This window comes from Corythoichthys intestinalis, chromosome 2, assembly GCF_030265065.1.
Source record: "Corythoichthys intestinalis isolate RoL2023-P3 chromosome 2, ASM3026506v1, whole genome shotgun sequence".
In the NCBI taxonomy this organism is placed as follows: Eukaryota; Metazoa; Chordata; class Actinopteri; order Syngnathiformes; family Syngnathidae; genus Corythoichthys; species Corythoichthys intestinalis.
The window spans coordinates 20,018,945-20,044,188 of NC_080396.1; the positions used below are offsets into that span (position 1 = coordinate 20,018,945).

General features: G+C 38.3%; 1 protein-coding gene across 1 annotated transcript; it reads right to left on the reverse strand.

The window, feature by feature from the left end:
* Window positions 1-7,296: 7,296 nt before the first annotated feature.
* Window positions 7,297-24,796, reverse strand: nppal (natriuretic peptide A-like). Its single transcript, XM_057860242.1, has 4 exons — window positions 24,529-24,796; window positions 9,447-9,647; window positions 9,082-9,383; window positions 7,297-7,437 (listed from the first exon to the last, which is right to left on the reverse strand). The coding sequence occupies exons 2-3, from the start codon at window positions 9,528-9,530 to the stop codon at window positions 9,084-9,086; spliced, it is 384 nt and encodes a 127-aa protein (XP_057716225.1). The 5' UTR covers window positions 9,531-9,647; window positions 24,529-24,796; the 3' UTR covers window positions 7,297-7,437; window positions 9,082-9,083.
* Window positions 24,797-25,244: the final 448 nt, after the last annotated feature.

Here is a 25,244-nt window from a genome sequence, read left to right on the forward strand (position 1 = left end):
TATTAGAGAGGCCTGTAATTGTCAACATGGGTAAACCTCAACCATGAGAGACAGAATGTGGAAAAAAAAACAGAAAATCTCACTGTTTGATTTTTAACACTAGAAGTCCCAGAATTCTCCTACTAGTCCCAAACAATGGCCGATATGGCCTCCCCCGGAAAACCCAGAGGTGGCAAAAATGATCCAAGTGCTTTTGAATTGGCAAATCGTTGTCGGACAGACAACAGCCGTTCATATGGAAATGCAACCACTAGACATACATTAACTTCAGACAAATGACCACATTTTATACTCCATGCCCCTGATTCAGTCCTTCTAAACCTATAGACACAGTTTCTGCTTTACACTAAAATTGCAGTTCTAAAACGCTTTTTTTTCTTCTTCAAAACAATGTACACATTCGGGCCATTCTTTCTGTCATTATGTGTGGAGTATTGGAGAAGTGAATTAAAAAATGTGTAAAAAGTGTCAAATTTCATAAATAAATGAAATTAAATAAATGTAGCTTGACTTGAACTGACACAAACTATCACATGAGTCATGGAGGAGACGCCAAATCGGCCATTGCTAGGGAATATTAGGAGTGTTTGTCTTGGGAAAGGCCAAGTCGGCCTCTGCTGGGTTTTCTAGTGTTAAAGAATTTATTTGCAAATCATGGTGGAAAATAAGTATTTGGTCAATACCAAAAGTTCATCTCAATACTTTATTATGTACCCTTTGTTGGCAATAACAGAGGCCAAATGTTTTCTCTAACTCTTCACAAGCTTTTCACACACTGTTGCTGGTATTTTGGCCCATTCCTCCATGCAGATCTCCTCTCGAGCAGTGATGTTTTGGGGCTGTCGTTGGGCAACACAGACTTTCAACTCACTCCACAGATATTTCTATGGGGTTGAGATCTGGAGACTGGCTAGGCTACTCCAGGACCTTGAAATGTTTCTTTCGAAGCCTCTCCTTTGTTGCCTTGGCTGTGTGTTTGGGATCATTGTCATGCTGAAAGACCCAGCCACGTCTCATCTTCAATGCCCTTTCTGATGGAAGGAGATTTTCACTCAAAATCTCTCGATACATGGCCCCATTCATTCTTTCCTTTACCCAGATCAGTTGTCCTGGTCCCTTTGCAGAAAAACCGCCCCAAAGCATGATGTTTCCACCCCCATGCTTTACAGTGGGTATGGTGTTCTTCGCATGCAATTCAGTATTCTTTCTCCTCCAAATACGAGAACCTGTGTTTCCACCAAAAAGTTCTATTTTGGTTTCATCTGACCATAACACATCCTCCCAGTCCTCTTCTGGATCATCCAAATGCTCTCTAGTGAACCGCAGTAGGGCCTGGACGTGTACTTTATTCAGCTGGGGGACACGTCTGTCAGTGCAGGATTTGAGTCCCTGGCGGCACATTGTGTTACTGATAGTAGCCTTTGTTACTGTGGTCCCATCTCTCTGTAGGTCATTCACTAGGTCCCTCCGTGTGGTTCTGGGATTTTTGCTCACCGTTCTTGGTATCATTTTGACGCCACGGGTGAGATCTTGCATGGAGCCCCAGATCGAGGGAGATTATTAGTGGTCTTGTATGTCTTCCATTTTCTAATAATTGCTCCCACAGTTGATTTCTTTACACCAAGCATTTTACCTATTGCAGATTCAGTCTTCCCAGCCTGGTGCAGGTCTACAATTTTGTCTCTGGTGTCCTTTGACAGCTCTTTGGTCTTGGCCAGAGTGGAGTTTGGAGTGTGACAGACTGAGGTTGTGAACAGGTGTCTTTTATACTGATAATGAGTTAAAACAGGTGCCATTAATACAGGTAACGAGCGGAGCCTCGTTAGACCTCGTTAGAAGAAGTTAGACCTCTTTGACAGCCAGAAATCTTGCTTGTTTGTAGGTGACCAAATACTTATTTTCCTCCATGATTTGCAAATAAATTCTTTAAAAATCAAACAATGGGATTTTCAGGGTTTTTTTTCTATTTCTGTCTCTCATGGTTGAGGTTTACCCATGTTGACAATTACAGGCCTCTCTAATTTTTTCAAGTAGGAGAACTTGCACAATTGGTGGTTGACTAAATACTTATTTGCCCCACTGTATGTACATGTGCGATGAGCTCATAATACAGTACCATAACTATAACCTAGATGAAAATTACCTAATAGTATTTCATTGTAACAACAAAACCCGTGTCAGCCCTTCTGCATTCAACAACTGTACCATTGTTTGTAATTTCGCCTCATTTTGGTCACTTAAGTGGCGGTGTATCAATCTACACCCCATGTTAACACAGGCTGCACAGATTGTTGGAATTTTGTCAACGAATAATATGCCAGGTGTAGTCGACACAGGTAGCAGGTGTCGGCTATTTTGGATTCAGAGGATATTTACTTGCAGTTACACCAACTGACCACTGAATTGACCTCAAAGAGGATAGCAGGAGAGAGCACACTTGAGGTTGCTATGCAGTTAATCCATCGAAACCAATGCATTCAAGAGAAAGGTACATTTCGGTAGCAGTCCACTGTAGTGACCACTGACCACTATGCAACAGAAGATTAAAAATAATATCAGGAAATCAAGTCGCACAAAATTTGTGTAGTTTTTTTGCACTAAAATTTCCCTATCATTTCCAATGGTCCCATTTATTCCCAATGGGCTAAAATGACATTATATTAACTGGAACTGACTTGTAAAAGCCCCGAAATCTACATGAAGTCACCCAGAAATGCCTGAAAATCAAAAGAAAATTATTTAAAATGTACGGGGAGTAACCCCAGAACACCCCGAAATATGCAGGATATCTCCCCCACGAAGGCAAGTAACCTGTAAGTACACTATAATTACAAGGAAGTGACCCAAAATTAACTCATTACACGCCATTTACAACAATAGACATCCAATTCATTTAAAATGGGAGGACTGTCTGTGAATGCTCACCTTTCAGCGCCCTTGACGGTGCAAGACATCCAATCCATTTTTACTGGGAGGAGTGAATTCGCCCCGAAAATGACACAAAATGACCCAAACTTAATAGTAAGTGACCGAAAACCAGAGACCCATGGGACACAGGGTAAAGCATCTTCATGCTATTTCTCCAGAAATTCCATCTTCTGGTTTATTGTCAAGTCTTAATTTGATCAGATTATGAATAAGATAAAATTTTTAAAAAATTATAAATCAAACTATAAACATACTGCAGTAACGGTTAAATAATTTTGAACTATATACTGCATACGGGGGTGTCATATTATCTTTAAGTGTTTCAAGCTTGTTAATTTCTAGTCAAAACTTTACTTTCTAGAGGCTGAAGGTATATATTTCTTGTTGTTTTTCTTGTGTATCTAATTTTTATGTCCTACTACTCTGTCATTCATGAACCGATCATCTTAAAATTTGGTAACTATTAAGCATGGACCAGTACCTATTGGTCCTTGGAGCCTGATTTTAAAAAATCTGTATCAGGGATGATTGAATCAATTACGGACTTATTGGTTCCTGTGTTGCCTGTAGGTTACGAATTAGCCTATGAAGGACATGCAAGCACAGCCTTCAGCATGTTACGTGCTGAGGCACACTTGAGCTTGTTCTGTAAGGAATTAGCTTTTTGATGCAATTCATTTGAAATTGGCGAATTGCTGCCAGCCCACCAGTGGCGCCTCCAGAAATTTGTCATAGGGGTGGCCAGATGGGGCCACGTCAAATCTTGGGGTGGCACACCAAAACTATAAGCCATAATTTCAGGTTTTCATTCTATTATTGCAGTAAAAAGGCCAGGGGAAAACTGTCAGAAAGACTTAAGGACACGGCTACTGATATACTTTGTTGTATTGTGTAATATTTGATGATACTAATGATTTAATGTGCAATTGTGCTACCTTTTCACGCACACTAAACCATTGCTCGGAGCGCGCAACAGCAGCGGGGCCGGGGCGGGGGGACTACTGTGAAGGTGAAGAGCAGCGGCTTGCCTGGCTGTGCATTTGGGAAGAAATGCATAACTGATGCTACAACAATCTAACGATATGGCGGAAAACACTCAGGTGACTTGAAGTTCCGTTCTGAGACCCCCAATTTGGCCAAATTTCAAAATTGTCCGATATACATGTGTGATACATCAATGGAAAGCTTATAATCTCAATTTTCTGGGGGAGGAAAAATTTTGAACTGGAGGGCATTTTTTTTTTTTTTTAATGTTTTTTAAACAGCAAAACCCTATCTGGAGGTGAGAGCATGTGAGAGCAGAATTACAGACACCATGACTTTAACGAATTATTATCGCGTACTTACCTTGTTTCGATCAGTGGCGCCACCAGGGGGTGGCCAGGCGTGGCCACGGCCACCCCTATAAATTGGTTGTCCACCCCATTGGCCACCCCGCATGCCAGTATATCGTTAGATTGTTGTAGCATCAGTTATGCATTTCATCCCAAATGAATGCATTTATTTTGTTTTGTTAAAAGTAGGGCTGTCAAATTTATCGCGTTAACGGGCCGTAATTAATTTTTTAAGATTAATCACATGAAAATATTTATTGCAATTAACGCATTCGCGCTTTCGCGGTACGACTCATTCACGCATTGCCGCAAACAGCCTACAATGGCGCCGTTTTACTTATATACAGAGATTAGAGCAGACATGTCCAAAGTCCGGCCCGGGGGCCAAATGCGGCCCGTGGTCAAATTTCATCCGGCCCCCAGCCTCTGTCATAAATTCAATAACGTCTGGCCCGCACACAGACTTAATGAGTTGGTCAGCAGCACTGCTACCAGCATATGAAGTAGCTTACACACTAAATGCTGCTCCTCATTTACCCACTAAAAGGCAGCAGCACTCTAAGTAACATTACCTCGTGTGACCCTTTACTTACAATTTTCTAAAATGGCGATAATCAACAAAAAAAAAAAAGCTGACTGCGTTGGCCGACGCTTCAAGGATAGGTGGAAATTTGACTGTTTTTTCACTAAAATACGCAACAACAGTGTCTGCCTCATTTGCAAAGAGACACTCGCTGTTTTTAAAGAGTTCAATGTGAGGCAATATTACCAAACAAGACACACTGACATGTACGACAAGATTACAGGGAAGATACGCAGCGAGAAATTGAAGCAACTTGAAGTTAGTTTGCAAAAGCCCAAGACTCGAAAGAGAACGCCACACAGGCTAGTTGCGAGATTGTTGAAATGATTTTTAAAAAATAATAAAGCAAACGTGACACACAAAATGGCTTGCTAAAATTTGCCTAAATATATTGTTCTACGTAAAGGACGTCAGCCAAGGTCGGCCCCCCACATTTTTACCTCACCAAATCTGGCCCCCTTTGCAAAAAGTTTGGACACCCCTGGATTAGAGGCTGTGTCAATTGAGTGGAGTAGATACAAGCATTCATTGGGGCCGTGCTTTTAACTGGCAAAAGCTTTGTCATCTCTCCCACAGCAACTATAAATATTGTGGGAAGCGACGTGGGGAAGAATGACAGGAGTTGATCTTTTTCTTAACACCCTGTAGTGTACCCAACGCAGAGAAGATATAGCATTTGCAGCCACCACACACAGTCATGGTTGCACCATTTCCCATCATGCATTTGGGCAGAACAGTTAAGTCGCTACAGTATCATTTACTGAAAGCTCAACAAATACACTAGATGACAATATTTAGTCATAATATACAAACTCACAATTTATCTTTTAAGAATTACAAGTCTTTCTATCCGTGGATCCGTTTCACAGAAAGAATGTTAATAATGTTAAAGCCATCTTGTGGATTTATTGTTGTAATAAACAAATACAATACTTATGTACAGTATGTTGAATGTATATATCCGTTTTGTCTTATCTTTCCATTCCAACAATAATTTACAGAAAAATATGGCATATTTTAGAGACGGTTTGAATTGCGGTTAATTACGATTAATTAATTTTTAAGCTGTGATTAACTCAATTAAAAATTTAAATCGTTTGACAGCCCTAGTTAAATGTACACCTTATGCCTAATATATACATAACACAATAAAACAGAATTGTTGTGGAACTCAAAATGTTGACTGGACAGTTATGGACTCTGCACATTAAATCATTAGTAACATCAAATATTACACAATACACCAAAGTATATCAGTAGCCGTGTCCTTAAGTCTATCTGATAGTTTTCCCCTGACCTTTTTACTGCAATAATAGAATGAAAACCTGAAATTATGGCTTTTAGTTTTGGTGTGCCACCCCAAAATTTTAAGTGGCCCCATCTGGCTACCCCTATGAAAAATTTTTGGAGGCGCCACTGGTTTCGATCCAAAAACTCCAAGTAGCATGTATCAGTGAGTGTCAAGACACAGCTGTGAATGGCCACAGCTGGATTTTGGGGGAATTTTATGGGTGAAACATAGTAATATAACAAGGGTCGCGATGCAGAAATCACAGACATCAAGGAGAGGTCGAGATGTTCTTTTTCATATATTTACCATTTTGAATGTTTTTTTTTCAATTTTTCTTTGTTTGGATCGATTATTTATCATCTAACATATTGGGTTAAATGCAAAAGTAACAAAAAAAATATAAATTATAGTATTACATAGTTATGAGGCAGATATCTGTGACTTTTTTACAGACACCAAATATTTATTGTGACATAATTTGTATAAAAGTTTAAAATATGGTGGTGAATAATTTTTTTAAGTCGTTTTTTTTTTTGTTTGTTTTTTGTTAAATGAAATATTGGACATCGAATAATGATTCAAAGCTATAAATGACAGACATTTTGAATAATAAATATAATTACTTACCTTCTTTTTATGGCTGCTTTGAAACAAAAGCGGTTGCGCAACGTCTGTAAACGAGGGTTTCCAGGGTAAAAGGGACAAATTAAAAATGGTACTTAATGGGCCATGAAACTGCTATGGCAGCATATAGTCATTGTTCTATGAAACACAACAGTTCTTTTGGCTTAAGATACAGCAGTTTATTTTATAGAGGGTTGCAAGAGCAGAAACTGCTTTTTCAGTCTTGTCTGTGTTTTCCGCCATATACTGGCAAGCGGGGTGGCCAGTGGGGTGGCCAACAAATTTGTAGGGGGGGCCGTGGCCAAACCTGGCCATCCCCTGGTGGCGCCACTGCAGCCCACCCAGTTCAAATGCATCAGACGAATGGCAGTCAAAGAGAGTGATAAATGAAAAGCACTAAAGTGACTGAGAAAACTGTTTTGAAATATCTGTTAATAATTTTGCTTGCGTGTATATACACATATTTTTGCAAAATATATTGTATGGATGAATGGACGAACAGACACTTCACTTATATGCAAATTTTTTTTACTGCATTACAATATAATTGAAAGCAAACATTTTTTACAGCCCAAAATAATAATAGACAAAGTTCCACACCTTTCAGGAAGTTTACAGTGGTGTGTGAAGCGTTGATCATGGTTTAATACTTGCTGATGGATCGTCATCGCATACACCTGTTGACGGAAGAAAATTATATTACGATAAAGACTAAGAGGAAGATGGATTAGTATCAGCTCCACCCCTTGATAGCAAAATGTTATCATTCCCTCCCATTGACAATGTTAAAGATCAAATCCTTTTCAACTGGGATGGCTGCCATTGAGTGATCATGCTTCACTGCCATTGACGGCAATAGACGTCCCATCCATTTTGACTGGGAGGGATGGCAGCGACTGCTCGATTGCATTACTTGCAGCCATTAAGTTATTTTCTAATTTTATTTATAAAACAATATATATTGAAAAATAATAAATAATACAATGATAATAAAAAAATATTCGATATAAAGTTATAACTAAGACCTGGCATACACTACTGTCACAGTAGTATAACTTTTAACTCAATATCTATACTCCCAAAAATTGCTGGTACTTGGAGTTTCAACACTACATAAATTAAGAAAAAAAAAAGAATAAAAAAAGTCAAATTTTTTAATGAACTCTTTCAGTGCTTCTCCACTATTGGTACCGTAATTTTCATACTATAAGGCGCACCTGACTATAAGCCGCCATACACTAAATTTGACACGAAAACGACATTTGTTCATAGATAAGCCGCACTGGCCTATAAACTGCAGCTGTCCTCACTATATTATTGGATATTTACACCAAAAGATATTAACCGCTATCCATTTATTTTACAGGGGCAACATAAGACTGTCATAAGACCAAATGAACCACCATGAAGCTTTGAACCAATTAGCTGCAAAGCTTCATTGCTTCAAGAAGCTTCATTTGGCCATCAATACTCCCCTGTATTGACAGTCAACCTTTGCGGCCATTCGGCTGTCAACACTGTTGTCATACAACATGCCTCCTAGCGTGCATTACAGCACTATAGATGTAAATAACCATCAAAATTCAATGATATGTGCTAATTATTTCTTCAGTTACTGTTCCAGTTCTTCAGTTACTGTTCCAGTTGTTTCATTAATTGCTCTTTATGGTTTTTGGTAACACTTTATTTGATAGTGGCGTCATAAGGATGTCATAAGACCGTCATAATTATGACATTACACCATCATGGGCATTACTGAATGCTTATGACAGATGACATTAGCTGTCATCCGGCAAATTATGGCACTAACTCCATAATTTGCTGGATGATATTACATAACATCTGCTATAAGCATTCAATAATACTCATGTCCTATTACCTATTAACCCAAATAAATCAACAAAAAGACGCACTGGACTATAAGCTGCAGGATTCAAAATGAGGGAAAAAAGTAGCCGCTTATAGTCTGAAAATCATGGTAATTATTTTCGACAAAATAAAAATCCTCTAATTGCACCCAAATAACAATCAAATCAACATGAAGTGACCCGAAATCAACAGGAAGTAACCTGGAAATGTCTTAAATCACATTCAATTGTTGTGAACCCGCTCATTCAAAATGGACTGGATTGTGTCATCATTAATGGCAGCCTAATTTATACTGTAGTATGTTCGATGAAAAACCTCAATTTTTAGAGCAATTCTGGTTCATCTATTACCGTCATTGGCAGCCATGCAGTTATATAGCTGAAAAAAATGTGAATATGTAAATTTACATCAACAGTTTCCATCTAGCCTACTAATCAACAATACATTTGTACCCTCAACAGCCTAATCCGCTGAATGATCCAATCCTATCCAAGCGTACGCCGAAACAGCTCCTCAGCCCCCCTTTCCTGTAGCGGCTCCAGGACCGCTTGGCGGGTCGGAAGAGGTCTTTGAAAAGGAGGGCAAGGACGTCTGCTTTAACCTCCATTGCCAAGTTGCTGGGGTCAGAGGAGTCCCACGTGTGCCCCTCTGAATCAGCGCTCTTTGACTTGTCTGCATCGCCGCCAAGATCTTGCATCTCCTCTGAAGTGTGAGGAGGCACGTCTTTAAGCTCTTCCAAAATCTGAGTTAAACTCTGGCAAAAGAAAGGATTAAAAAAAAAAATCTATATTTGTATTCTAAAATGAAGAGATCATACCTGTAAATCAGAGGTGGGTTTTCCTCGAGCATAATCAAACACTAAAAGCAGGTTAAAGCAGCAAAATGACAAAGTGAGATTCATGTTTTTTTTCCCCCTTTCTTCTGGAGCGCGACTCAGCCTGTCCTGGTATTGGTGTCGTTGTGGTTCTCAGCATGGCCAGGTGAAGCCTTTATAGGCGACCTGTCAACGTCACCGTGGCTGGAAAATTAATGATGTGTGGTTAATGTTCTAACGGGTGGGTGTACATGGAGACACAAGTCAATGAGAATGGAGACGTTTGTAATGATGTTTGATTATTAGGAAGACAGCCGTGCATCCAGCCATTTGCCATCTGACATGAAAGTTTCCTGAGAAATACTTTGTGAAGAAATCAGAAGGAGCAGAACAATGAGTTAAATTGGATTATTAAATCATACATCACAAATGATAAAAAGAAAACGACCCGGAATTGATCTAAAATCAACAGGAACTCATCCGAAATAATAGTAGATGATCCAGAAATACCTGAAAATCAACAGGAAGTAACCCCAAATTAGCAAAAAGTGACCTAGGAACAGTGTTGTTAATCTTACTGAAAAAAAGTAATTAATTATAGTTACAAATTACTTCTCCCAAAAAGTAATTGCGTTAGTAACTCAATTACCTGAATGTAAGAGTAATTAGTTACTTGGCAAAGTAATTGGTGATAATTACTTTTTTTTTTCCTCAAAAAAAAAAAAAAAAAAAAAACATAGGCCACACTATGTGTTAATGCTAAGTTTTTTTGTGAAGGTTTTTGGTACAATTGGCCCGAGCCCAATTCTTTACCCTAATTTACCCTTCACCCTGAATCAACTGTTAAAAGTTGTTAAAATTGCTCCCATTATTGCATTAGTTCCCTTCTCTCTACTTTTGACAAATGAAAGTTTTAAAACTATTTCATCATTTAAAGATAGATTCAAGTCAAGATTTTGCCGATTTAAAAGTATTTTAGATAAAAAGTTACTTAGGTTCGTTAGGAAGGTTCTCTACAACAGAGCCATAATAAAAGGTCTACTGCTTTAAGATGGCGGCTGTTTACTAACGCATCTAGTGCCGTGTCTGTCATTTTGCATCTAGTTATATCTATATACAGGCTAGGAATGACCATAGGTGGAGTTTGACTTTTGGAGCAGGAGGGCACAACATGTTGATGACCCCGAAACGCAGTGTCAGCAATAAAATTAACTTACAAGAATATTTATAATAATAAGTTGACAATGAGCGTTTTTTGTTTCCCATAATTTTTTAGGGGAATGCTAAATCAGGCTGCTTAGGCAATCCTTTTCGCCAAGATCGTCAACCATGTAATATGGTATACCCGCCGGTGTCATGTCAATGTAGTTAACCCAGTCAAAAATTGTATCCCCTTATTCAATCAAAAAAAAAAAGTTGCTTAAATAAAAAAAGTTGCTTCAATCAAAATATATATTTTCAATTAAAAAAAGTTGATTCAATCCCCCCAAAAAATGTGTTTGAATGCGAAAATAAATTTGAAACAAACAAAAAAAAATGCATGTGAAAGCTATTTTTCTTTGATTTTTTATTTTTATTTTTATTTTTTTGATTGAAGCAACTTTTTTGATTGAAGTAATGTTGATTTGTGTTTGGGCCCCATTTTGGCTAGGACGTTTTTGTCTTTATTATTCAATCAAAAAATAAGTTGCTTCAAAAATTTATATTTTCAAAAGGAAAAATCATTTCAATCAAAAAAAAAGAAACATTTCAATCATAGAAATAAGTTTTTGAATGCGATAAAAAATTTGATTCAAATTTACATCTGAACACTTACTTTTTCATTGAAAAAGTTTTGAAGCAATCCTTTTTGTGTCTGGGCCATATTTTGGGTAGGACATTTGTGTCGAAATCATTCAATTCCCCCAAAAATATTTTCAATCAAAGAAAAAAAATCATTAAAAAAATAAAATTACCCTCCCTAATTTTTTATTTTTGAAAATTATATGCAAAGCAAATGACCGTCTAAGGTGTTAGCCATGCTTCCTCTTTCATCCTACCCAGACATACTCAATGATGTTCATGTCTGGTGACTGGGCTGGCCAGTCCTGGAGGATCTTCATCTTCTTTGCCTTGAGGAACTTTGAGGTAGAGATTGAAGTATGCGATGGAGCACCATCCTGCTGCAGAATTTGTCTCTTTTTATGGTTAGGAATGTAAGAGGCAGCTAAGATTTGTGGATATTTGAAAGTACAAAATAACTATTTTATTCGTGTGTTCTAAAGACAGCAATGTTTCGGAAATGGGATATCACATCCATATAAGGACCTCAGAAGTTAATTGGACTCACTCTGTGGAGTGTTTTTATCGACTGGAACGATTAGCCCAGGACCCCGTGAAGCAGAGCTGACTTGTGGAGGTGTATGGCTGCTAATTGCCATTTCACCAGCCTCTCCACAGGAGAGCTATTATACTAAATGAATTCAGGCCTAAGGGCAGCGTTGTTTTTTTTTTTTTTTTTTTAACAACAAAAAGATTAAGAGTTATAGGCCTGTCACATATCAAAGTACTCAGCCAACAAATGTTGCCTTCTTTGTGAATATTCACTTTCATTATGATTTCTCAATTGATGTTTTTATAGTGTTTGGTTTTTCAAGTTTTGTTTTGGCCTTTCTGTTTGATATTTTTAGGGCAAAGGCGTAGGTTTGCATTGGGACGGTGGGCAGATAACACTACAGTCCCTGACAAAACAATTGCTAATAACCTGACTTTTAATTATCCAATTGGTTTCAGAAATGGCTCATATGAAAGCTAAGACCCTCCCAAATGGTGTTGAATGTACAAAAATATATTTGTTTCACTGAAAAAAGATTTATCATTTAATGAAGGCATAAAATTTGGCTAGACAAAAGTTTTGTCACCTACAGAAAGTAGAGTGAAAATTGAACAAAAAAACGCCCATCCTTTTGACAGGCTGTAGGCCTTGGCAAATGCCACACGGTTTTTTAATTGTCTGCACCGTGAGAGATCTACAGGGTGGAAGGCAACATAAATAGTCTGAAATATTAACAAATCTTAGCTGCCTCTTCCATTCCTAAACATAAAAAGGGACAAATTTTGCAGCAGGATGGTGCTCCATCGCATACTTCAATCTCTACCTCAAAGTTCCTCAAGGCAAAGAAGATCAAGATCCTCCAGGACTGGCCATCCCAGTCACCAGACATGAACAGGATGAAAGAGGAAGCATGGAAGATGAAACCCAAGAATGTTGATGAACTCTGGGAGGCATGCAAGACTGCTTTCTTTGTTCCTGATGACTTCATCAATAAATTGTATGAATCCTTGCCGAAGCCCATGGGAGTCATACAAAATATTAAATTTGGATCTCACAGCACCACTACTTAATTTTCTTATGTTATGTAACATATTTTTGCATTTGAAGTACATTTTTTGTTGTTCAATTTTCACACTACTCTCTGTAGGTGACAAAACTTTTGTCTTGCCAAAATTTGACCTTTAGGTCTTAATTAAATGATTTTTTTTTTCAGTGAAACAAATATATTTTTGTACATTCAACATCATTTGGGAGGGTCTTAGCTTTCATATGAGCCATTTCTGAAAACAATTGAATAATTAAAAGTCAGGTTATTAGCAATAACTTCTACAAAATGGATAAGCGACAAGACTTTTGTCAGGGACTGTAGCAACTTTTCAGGATGCTTAAATTGTCCCCAATAACTATTAAGGAAGGTTATTTGCATTATTTAATGACTTTGGTTAAATAGGTAATTTTGATCGTCTTCCAATATGTTGTAAGGGAATAATTGATCCTAGCATTTAGGGAATTATTTTCATTTCATTTCATTTAAATTATTTTCCAAAAGGATTTTAGTTCCATTGGTTTCTAATTTTCAGTGTTGATGTTAAAATGAAGTGAAATATTTCTGTTCTGACATATCCAAACAATTTTTTTTTTAACTGACTGACATTTAAACCTCTTAACTGTCACTCAGATGAACTGGGCATTGCTCCGGTTCCCCTTCATTAATGTCCTTAATTAGCATTTGAGCAACCCATCATTTAAACAACGGCTTGCGGAAATGAGATTGGGGATGCCTGAAAGGAGTGGCACCCAAATGGCAATGTCACAATTATGTTGGCTCCACCAACATTTAATTGTTAATTACTTTTTAAGAATGAGACACCACGTTTGATGACAGTAGGTCTGCCTCCCTTTGTCCTTTTCAACGCATGTGACAATGCTTGTGCAATAACAGTGTAACAATGGTAACTTCAGGGTTTCCCCTGTGGTTTATATAGAAAGCCTAGCGAGCCGCTTAGCTTTTAAGGGAAAATCCTGAACGTTTACCAGGTAAAACCACTAGTTTATGTTCGAATGGCAACCATATTTAATAGTACTAGTGTACTCAAATGGCTCCAAATCAGCTTAATGGTGACCTATCTCCATTCACCACCGATGGTGAAGAGAAGACACATTTGCTTGAGTGTTAGTACTGGCCTCTGCATGTGAAGAATGTCACACATGATAAATGATGACAAAGACAGCAGGAAAAGCTCATCACCTGTCATCACTGATGTAAATACTCAAGTTATATGAAACAGAACATATTCTGCCAATCTGATTTGCATTTATACAAATAACGCGAACAACAACACCCAAATAAATTAGTCCAATTACCAGAAGTTGTGCCACAAAGTGAGGCTATATCTTCATGAAGAGCAGCTACAAGACAAAGTTGACACCAATAGAAGTGTCATTTCCACTTACTGGTAATCTCTGACCACCTTGCTGAAAATAGCAGCCGACAATTGCTGTCATAAACACTGAGTAAGAGCTGTTAACTGTTAATCTAGCTAGCTCTTGAGTTGTTAGCTTATTGCTAGGTACTCAGGAGGTCTCTTACTGACATTGTTATGGGCAGCTCAGAAGTGCTCATACAACCCCTAGCAAAAAGTATGGAATCACCAGCCTCGGATGAGCACTCACTCAGACATTTTATCATGTAGAACAAACTCATAATAAAAAGCTTGAAAAAATAATGAATTAGTTCAAAAGTGCAACTCTTTAGCATTCATAAACACTAAAAGAAATGAATAAAAACATTGTGGTGGTCAGTAAATGTTAATTTTATAGAGCAAGTGCAGAGAAATATATATGGAATCACTCCATTCTGAGGAAAAAAATATGGAATCATTAGAAACAAACAAAGAAATAATAAAACACATCTCTGGTATTTAGTACCACCATCTCTGGCTTTTATGACAGCTTGCAGTCTCTGAGGCATGGACTGAGTATTTTTTTATCAATTTGGTGCCAACTCTCTTTGATCACAGTTGCCAGATCTTCCTTGCAAGTCGGAGCCTTGCTATGGACCATTTTTTCCCACAATTTCCACCGCAGGATATCAATAGGGTTGAGATCTGGGCTATTTGCAGGCCATGACATTGAATGGATGAGTCTTTCTCCAAGGAATGCTTTGACAGTTTTAGCTCTGTGGTATGATGCATTGTCATATTGGAAAATGACAAACATATTTTCAATTGAAGGGATAAGAAAGCTGTCTTAAATTTAATGTAAACTTTTATGGAAGATTTAACCATAACCATCTCCCCAGGGCCTTTGCCTGACATGCAGCCCCATATCATCAATGACTGAGGGAATTTTGATGTCTTCTTCAGGCAGTCATCTTTGTAAATCTCACTGGAACAGCACAAAACAAAAGTTCCAGCATCATCACCTCGTCAAGAGTCAAGAATCTGCATTGGACAAGGTGTCAAGAGTCAAGAATCTGCATTGGACAAAGGGGGCTGTGTGAGTGTGAACATGCGTGTGTCGGGGGTGGGTCAAGTCATGAGACAATCAAACGTGCGTTTAAGGGGTGAAAAATGGACCGGCACATTCAGCAAGTGAAAAGGGGTAAATGTAAGTTTGAACATATGTGAAAATAATGAATTTAATAATGATGCGGTCAGTTCTATCCTTACAACGTCTTGGAAGACAATCTAAATGACCTGCATAACTGAATTCATTATATCATGCATAATAAGGTTGCTTAAAAGTTGGTGGGGACAATTTAAGCATCCTTAAAAGTTGGTAGTGTTATGTCCCTACCGTCCCTATGCAAACCTACGCCTTTGGTTTTACCACAAGAACAGCATGTAATGCTTAATGGATCATTTATGATACAAATTAGAAAACATATATACATAATTTTCTGAATAAAACGCGCACTTTTTTCCCCAAAATCAACTTGTAAAATCATGGTGCGCATTATACATGCACGGATACATGGATGGAGACAGAAATATATATATATTACATATATAAATATAAACCGATTTTTTTTTTTAATTGACGCGACCACGTTGTGTTGAAGAAACGTATGCGGCGACCAGTTGCTGACCATTACGGTACGTGACGTCACCATTTTGTTTCGGTAATACTTCACTCTAATCGGCCGAATGATTTTGTCTGTGTTGAATTCTGCTTTTTTCACTCTTCGTAAAGCACAGAATTTAGTTTCTTGAATTCATTTGAGTCAACGTTTATTGCAGCTCCGTAACTCGGACCATAACAAACGTAAGCACACACTTCCTGTGTCCGTCAACTATAGCTGTCCCTCGGGAAATCTCAAACCCAAATAACAATAGTTCCTATTGTTACTGTCGTGTTGACAGCGATGTGCTCTCACGGATTTCCGACTTACGTTCTCACTTTCATTTTACCGTATCAATCCATGGAAGAAACATTTATCCATCATGATGAAACGAGCAAGTTATACAGCAGCCTTTAAAAGAAAAGTCACATCTGTTTTGTTTTCTCCTAGATTCTGGTAAGTTGGAGAAGTTGTCAAATCATATTATTACCGTAATTATTGTCAGTTTATGGTAATGTTTTGAACTACCAATGGGCTATGCTTGTGCTGTGTTTCACTAGTCAGTAAAATGACATTTCTGTATCTGTACACGAGCTCTGTTTTCTTGTATTCATCTATTTATTGGTGCTAAAATTAGGGTGCGCGTTATAAATGGGTACAATAATTTCCCCTAGATTTTACAAGGAAATTTGGGGTGCGCATTATACACGGGTGCGCCTTATATTCAGGGAATTACGGTATATTTTTTCAATATTTAAAAATTTTTTTTTTTAATATTTAAAAAAAATGTACCATAATTTCCCGAATATAGTTAAGGAACAAAGTTTTCACATTTAAAAATTTCTGTTGTTTATTTCTGGGATCAGGCATTATAACAAGGAATATGTTCTTAACCTCGTCTTCAGAGAAAATTAAAAAAAAAAAAAAGCCTCCTTTTCTTAAAGATCTGATTAATTTTCCGATGCAGCGCTGTTTTTTTTTTTTTGTGTGTTTTTTTTTTAAATCAAATTAATTCAACAAGCTGCTTTTTTTTGTCTTTTTATGCTGTCCCAGAAACATCTGCAATTGAAACAATCGGAGCTAGCAATCCATGCTGATTGCATGTCAGTATGTCAGCCAAATGAACGTACAACTGGAGTCCAGGAAGGGTGGTTCACTGGGCACATCGACGCGACTCGTCAGACTCCCACTGAGACAAGAGACTCTGGGCAGAAATAACACCGTGGAATAAATGAATAATAAATGTTGTTGGAAACGGATTATGCAACACAAGCCCTTTATTAGGCTTGTTGTTAACACTTATGTATGTAAATTTGACGTTAGTAGATTGTTTTCTTCTTGGAGATGTGTGTTGCAGCCTGGCAGTTTTTTTTTTTTTTAACATGGAGGGTTTGACAGTTGGAGTCCTTTTTTTTCGGGATCAAAGCACCGTTCCGTCCCCATATTTTACACCGGACCGGTGTTCCGGCACGCTTTCACCCCTGCTGCTAAGTCTAACGTGAGCGTAAGCGTATGGGCTCCCACGTTGACATTAGTAAATGACTCATCAGTGGCACCTACAAGTTGGTAAAATAGCACTAATTTTTTAACAGTATTTGGTGTAGCTGCAGCAAGCACTGGCGAACACAGTGGAGTGTGTTGCATTCTGGTACAACTCCAAAAGGAGGACATAGCAAGACTTACTGTACGACTTACTGTACCCAAAACCAAATGACAGATGTAAAACTATACAACCCCTATACATTATTTTATATTATATATATATATATATTATATATATATATGTTAGGGCTGTCAAAATTATCGCGTTAACGCGCGGTAATGAATTTTTAAAATTAATCTCGTTAAAATATTTGACGCAATCAACGCACATGTCCCGCTCAGACTGTATTCTGCCTTTTGGTTAAAGCAAGTTTTTTTGTGCTGTCTAACAGCGAACTCTTGTGGTCGCTTTGCGACATGGTTTATTGCTTTCTTGCCAGTTCAGTATGGCTGCACGACGTCTCGGGCTGACGCCTACGTTGTAATGTTGTGCTTATATGATCCTTGGACAAGATTTGTCCGTAAGTATGGTTGTTGTAAAGAATGTACATATTATGTTAGTAAGCGAAATGTTATATTTTTGTATGAGACGCTTTTTGTTTATGTTTAGTGAACCTGTATAGCGTGCTAAGCTAACGTTGTTGCTAATGCAATGCTTGTGTACTTTTTTTTTTGTAGTTTCACTACGGTCTAAAGAGGACAGTGGTTTGAGGCCATTTTATTAATAAATCAGATGAAAAAGGAAGAAGTCTGATTATTAAGGCGTCGTTTACTAGCTGTCTAGCTTTGGAAAAAGTAGACGTTGGGAGTGAGGACAGCATAGACAGATTTAAATGACAGTAGAGTGAAATGCCCACTACAGTCCTTATGTACCGTATGTTGAATATACATATCCATCTTGTGTCTTATCTTTCCATTCCAACAAATTATTTTACAGAATATATATACAGTGCCTTGCAAAAGTATTCGGCCCCCTTGAATCTTGCAACCTTTCGCCACATTTCAGGCTTCAAACATAAAGATATGAAATTTAATTTTTTTGTCAAGAATCAACAACAAGTGGGACACAATCGTGAAGTGGAACAACATTTATTGGATAATTTAAACTTTTTTAACAAATAAAAAACTGAAAAGTGGGGCGTGCAATATCATTCGGCCCCTTTACTTTCAGTGCAGCAAACTCACTCCAGAAGTTCAGTGAGGATCTCTGAATGATCCAATGTTGTCCTAAATGACCGATGATGATAAATAGAATGCACCTGTGTGTAATCAAGTCGCCGTATAAATGCACCTGCTCTGTGATAGTCTCAGGGTTCTGTTTAAAGTGCAGAGAGCATTATGAAAACCAAGGAACACACCAGGCAGATCCGAGATACTGTTGTGGAGAAGTTTAAAGCCGGATTTGGATACAAAAAGATTTCCCAAGCTTTAAACATCTCAAGGAGCACTGTGCAAGCCATCATATTGAAATGGAAGGAGCATCAGACCACTGCAAATCTACCAAGACCCAGCCGTCCTTCCAAACTTTCTTCTCAAACAAGGAGAAAACTGATCAGAGATGCAGCCAAGAGGCCCATGATCACTCTGGATGAACTGCAGAGATCTACAGCTGAGGTGGGAGAGTCTGTCCATAGGACAACAATCAGTCGTACACTGCACAAATCTGGCCTTTATGGAAGAGTGGCAAGAAGAAAGCAATTTCTCAAAGATATCCATAAAAAGTCTTGTTTAAAGTTTGCCACAAGCCACCTGGGAGACACACCAAACATGTGGAAGAAGGTGCTCTGGTCAGATGAAACCAAAATTGAACTTTTTGGCCACAATGCAAAACGATATGTTTGGCGTAAAAGCAACACAGCTCATCACCCTGAACACACCATCCCCACTGTCAAACATGGTGGTGGCAGCATCATGGTTTGGGCCTGCTTTTCTTCAGCAGGGACAGGGAAGATGGTTAAAATTGACGGGAAGATGGATGCAGCCAAATACAGGAACATTCTGGAAGAAAACCTGTTGGTATCTGCACAAGACCTGAGACTGGGACGGAGATTTATCTTCCAACAGGACAATGATCCAAAACATAAAGCCAAATCTACAATGGAATGGTTCAAAAACAAACGTATCCAGGTGTTAGAATGGCCAAGTCAAAGTCCAGACCTGAATCCAATCGAGAATCTGTGGACAGAGCTGAAGACTGCTGTTCACAAACACTCTCCATCCAACCTCACTGAGCTCGAGCTGTTTTGCAAGGAAGAATGGGCAAGAATGTCAGTCTCTCGATGTGCAAAGCTGATAGAAACATACCCCAAGCGACTTGCAGCTGTAATTGAGGCAAAAGGTGGCGCTACAAAGTATTAACGCAAGGGGGCCGAATAATATTGCACGCCCCACTTTTCAGTTTTTTATTTGTTAAAAAAGTTTAAATTATCCAATAAATTTTGTTCCACTTCACGATTGTGTCCCACTTGTTGTTGATTCTTGACAAAAAATTAAAATTTTATATCTTTATGTTTGAAGCCTGAAATGTGGCGAAAGGTTGCAAGGTTCAAGGGGGCCGAATACTTTTGCAAGGCACTGTATAATTTACAGAAAAATATGGCATATTTTATAGATGGTTTGAATTGCGATTTATTGTGATTAATTACGATTAATTAATTTTTAAGCTGTAATTAACTCGATTAAAAATTTTAATAGTTTGACAGCCCTAATATATATATATATATACATACACATATACGTATGTATTGGTTGGTGCCTTTTGCCTATATATATATTTTTTTATTAATTATTCACTCGCATATTTTACATGTTTAAACAAATTACGTCACAATGAAAAAAATGGTGCCTGTAAATAAGTAACTGATATCTACCTCATAACTATCGTTTAATTGTAGTTTTTTTTTTTTTTGTTACCGTCACATTTCCCCCAATATTTAAGATGATAAATAATTGATCAAAAAATAAAAAGAAAAGAAAGAAAAATAGAAAAAAAAAAACATTTAAAAAGGTAAATATATGAAAACAATCTCGACCACTCCTTGATGTCTGCAACTTCTGCATCGCAACCCTTGTTATATTACCACATTTCACCCATTATATCCCCCAAAAATCCGGCTGTGGCCATTCACAGCTGTGTCTTGACAATCGTTGATACATGCTACATGGAGGTTTTGGATCAAAACAAGGCAAGTATGCGATAATGTCTCGTTAAAATAATGGCGTTTTTAAGTACAGTGGGGCAAATAAGTATTTAGTCAACCACTAATTGTGCAAGTTCTCCCACTTGAAATTATTAGAGAGGCCTATAATTGTCAACATGGTTAAACCTCAACTATGAGAGTCAGAATGGGGGAAAAAAACAGAAAATCACATTGTTTGATTTTTAAAGAATTTATTTGCAAATCATGGTGGAAAATAAGTATTTGGTCAATACCAAAAGTTCATCTCAATACTTTTTTATGTACCCTTTGTTGGCAATAACGGAGGCCAAACATTTTCTGTAACTCTTCACAAGCTTTTCACACACTGTTGCTGGTATTTTGGCCCATTCCTCCATGCAGATCTCCTCTAGAGCGGTGATGTCTTGGGGCTGTCGTTGGGCAACACAGACTTTCAACTTCCTCCACAGATTTTCTACGGGGTTGAGATCTAGAGACTGGCTAGGCCACTCCAGGACTTTGAAATGCTTCTTACGAAGCCACTCCTTTGTTGCCCTGGCTGTGTATTTGGGATCATTGTCATGCTGAAAGACCAAGCCATGTCTCACCTTCAATGACTTTGCTGATTTTCACTCAAAATCTCTCGATACATGGCCCCATTCATTCTTTCCTTTACACAGATCAGTCGCCCTGGTCCCTTGGAGAAAACCAGCCCCAAAGCATGATGTTTCAAACCCCATGCTTCACAGTAGGTATGGTGTTCTTCGGATGCAATTCAGTATTCTCTCCTCCAAACACGAGAACCTGTGTTTCTACCAAAAAGTTCTATTTTGGTTTCATCTGACCAAAACACATTGTCCCAGTCCTCTTCTGGATCATCCAAATGCTCTCTAGCGAACCTCAGACGGGCCTGGACATGTAATGGCTTCAGCAGGGGGACATGTCTGGCAGTGCAGGATTTGAGTCCCTGGCGGTGCATTGTGTTACTGATAGTAGCCTTTGTTACTGTGGTCCCAGCTCTCTGTAGGTCATTCACTAGGTCCCTCTGTCACTGTATGCTCTCTCATGCTCTCACCTCGTTTTTTTTTTTCAAAATGCCCTCCAGCTCAAATTTTTTCTTCCACCAGAAATGAGAGACTTCAAGCTTTCCAATGATGTATTACACATGCATACAGTACAATTTTAAAATTTGGCCAAATTGGGGGTCTCAGAGCGGAACTTCAAGCCCTCTGTGTTTTCCACCATATATATTAGTCAATGCTTACATTAGTCTAACGCATGCGTAAAACCTGCTGTGTTTTACTGTGTTGCCAAAAGCAGTTTGTTTTGCAGTTCTATGATTTTAGGAGGTTTGACCCTCCACTGTGGCAACTTTTACATACCTGTCAATTTATATGATTTCGGCGTAATTTGTACAAGCGAGCAATGATTTTTAAATGTGTACATCGTACGTTCAAAATCTGTAGGTTTTTCGTGCATTTCTTTTTTTTTGTCGATGTTCTGATTTTGTCACCGTTTCGGCAACGAAACAATATGCATTACTATGCATTACTACGTTGGTTGAATGACGCGAGAAAAGCCAGGGACACGGAGAGAGAAGAATGTTTGTTGTGACGTTGTTGCAAACGCGATGCTAGACTAAATGGCTCCAATATTTCCTGACTGTAGCCGGCAGCCTACAATGTACGCCTAGATATCACATGTATATAGAAATACATGCGAAATGACAGACTCGGCGGCGTTAGTAAACAGCCGCCATCTTAAAGCAGTAGACTTCTCAGAAAGGCTCTGTTGTAGTGAACCTTCCTCGCGAACCTAAGTAACTTTTTATCTAAAATACTCCTAAATCGGCAAAATCTTGACTTGAAACTATCTTTAAATGATGAAACAGTTTTAAAACTTTTACATGTCCAAGTAAAGCGAAGTAATTTGTAGCTGTAATTATTTACTTTTTAAAAGTAAGATTAACAACACTGGTCATATAGATGAAGTCTGCAGAATGAAAAGTGATGAAAGCGGAGATTTTATTCTGCCAATTTGTTGCCGAACACAATTTGCCTGCAACTATTGCTGATCACTTCTCAGAATTAGCAAAAGAAATGATCCCTGACTCAAAGATTGCATCGGTACGTTAATTTTATCAATGGACCTTTTTAATTTATAATTGGACACACTATCGAAGTAACCTTCAAGTCAAACTGAATTGCGGGCTGAAATGTCATGAAGTGCAGCCATCAAAAGACATGATAAAAATTGCCAAAAGTGCTACATACAATTACAGGGTGACCCAAAAAAACAGTCCCCAACTCTAATTAGGCCCCGTTTCTTAGTGTTTTGTCCGAATGAAATGAAACTTTGGTCATAACTAGTTTATTATATTCAAAACATCACATCAAAACACTAGGGTCTTTGGCCTTTTTATTTCCGTTCTACAGCATATGTTTTAGATGGCCTCCATTCAGCTCCATGCATTTCTTGAGGCGCAGCACGAAGTTGTCCATGACGTTCTTACAGACTGAATTGGTAATGGCTCTCATCTCCTCCCTGATGGCTTTCTTGAGTTCCGTGATGATTCTGGGTTTCCCTGCGTAGACTCTGTCCTTAAGATAGCCCCAAAGAAAAAAATCTGGGGGGCTTAGGTCCGGGCTATGGGGTGCCCATTCAAAATCAGTCTTGAGACTGATCACTCGGCCTCCCAAGTTCTCTTTCAGCCAATCTCGGGACAGGTTTGAGGTGTGAGAACTTGCTCTGCCTTGCTGGAACCAGAACTTGCTCATTAGCGACGGGTAGATGGTCTGGAGCTCATTCTTGAAGGTTTTGAGGACCTCCACATACCGCTCCTTGGTGACTGTCACTGCTGCGCCAGATTCTTCGATGAAGATTGGTCCAATGATGCCTCTGGCCGAGATTGCAGCCCACACCGTGCACTTAGGAGAGTGCAGGGGCTTGGTGGCTACTTCATTAGATGAAGCCCACTTCCATCTTGATGGAAAGGCGAACTCCAAGACAAATGTCTTCTGGGGGTCCTCCTGAAGTAGCGCCTCAAGAAATGCATGGAGCTAAATGGAGGCCATCTAGCACATATGCTGTAGAATGGAGGAAAAAAGGCCAAAGACCCTAGTGTTTTGATGTGATGTTTTGAATATAATAAACTAGTTTTGACCAAAGTTTCATTTCATTTGAACAAAACACTAAGAAACGGGGCCTAATTAGAGTTGGGGCCCGTTTTTTTTTTTGGGTCACCCTATAACAAAAGTCATTGTTAAATTTTAGTAATCATGATGTAGCTGAAGATATTGATTGTTCTTTGATTGCCCCAGGTTATATGTTATAATATTACCTTTAAATTCATATTACTTTAAAAACGGAGTATTATTTTTGCTTCATATTGCACGCTATATACAAAATTGTAAGATTAGTCACCAATTTGTAAGGGCATATGTCACTATTTGTAAGATTGCCAACGGCCTCGGGTTGACAGGTATGCCTTTATGTCAGGGAGTTCCGGGCTTAGCAGTAATTGTTGGTGCTAGCATGATAGCAGTTGCTGCTAACCACGTTAGACCCGGCAGTAGTTTGGTGCTGGATTCTTTTGCCTTTTAGAAATATTGTAAATACCGTCAAATATTTTTATGTACAATATGAAAAAAAATCGTCTAGTCTTTTTTTATTTTTATATGCACCAGTAACATTGTTTTTTTTTTACCCTAAATGTTGTTTGCATGAAATTTTTGTGTTATGTCATGTGTTTTTGCCTTTGTTTAGATGAAATTTACCTTTAATGTTTAAAGCCATAAAGTTCTGAGGTATAACACGAATAATGTCAATGTTCAAAATGTATCATATTCTGTTAGATATCATGTTATGATATATGCATTGTAATGAAAAACAAAGCTTAGAATGACTATTTAAATACAGTTGTTATAGTGAAAATTGTATTGTGAGGAGTACACTTCAGTCAGTTGTTGCGATTTTTCCTTACTCACAAAATGCCAACAAAGATCTTACATTTTGGTGTTGTGGCTACCTTACTTTGAAGCGGAATGCCATCATCAGTAAATTCCATGGCATTCATCAGCCTTCTTATCTATTCTTGTCATGGACTGATCCCATGCTTCATGCCCTTACATCATGCTTTCCCTCGTGCACTGGAAAGACTAGCATACACATGTGACCCTTCCAGTGGCACCTTTGCACAGATAAGGTTATTTTCACACGGCAGGGATGTTGTTGCATATATTTAGCATTAGCTCATGTTATGTTGAACGTGCATCACCTAAATAAACCCCTAAGTGTTGTGCCTCTTATTTAAATTTTAAAGTTGGAAATCCCTGTTAAAGCAACACTAGGTAACTTTTCAGTTTTGGTTTATTTTAGTGACCCAGGTGGAAAAAAGCGGTAGTGTTTTGCCTTTAGGAAGACTGCGTTTCCCATGAGGACCAGTGCACAGTAAGCCTGAACGATATATCGTTTAAACATCGCCATTGCGATGTGCGCATGCGAAACGGTCCCATCGCAAGGACGTGGGATAGTTTTTTCTTTTTTTTTATCCCACAAACATGCGCTCACACAACCTCCCTCCCTCCCTCTCCCAGCTCTTTGTTCCTTAGTCACTGTGGCACTTGCTTATTAAAATTAACGATGTTGACAGATGGTTGTCTTTGATCTTGCCAGAGATGCTGACTTCACATGTGCCTCATATGTCAATCATCGTTTAACTTGTT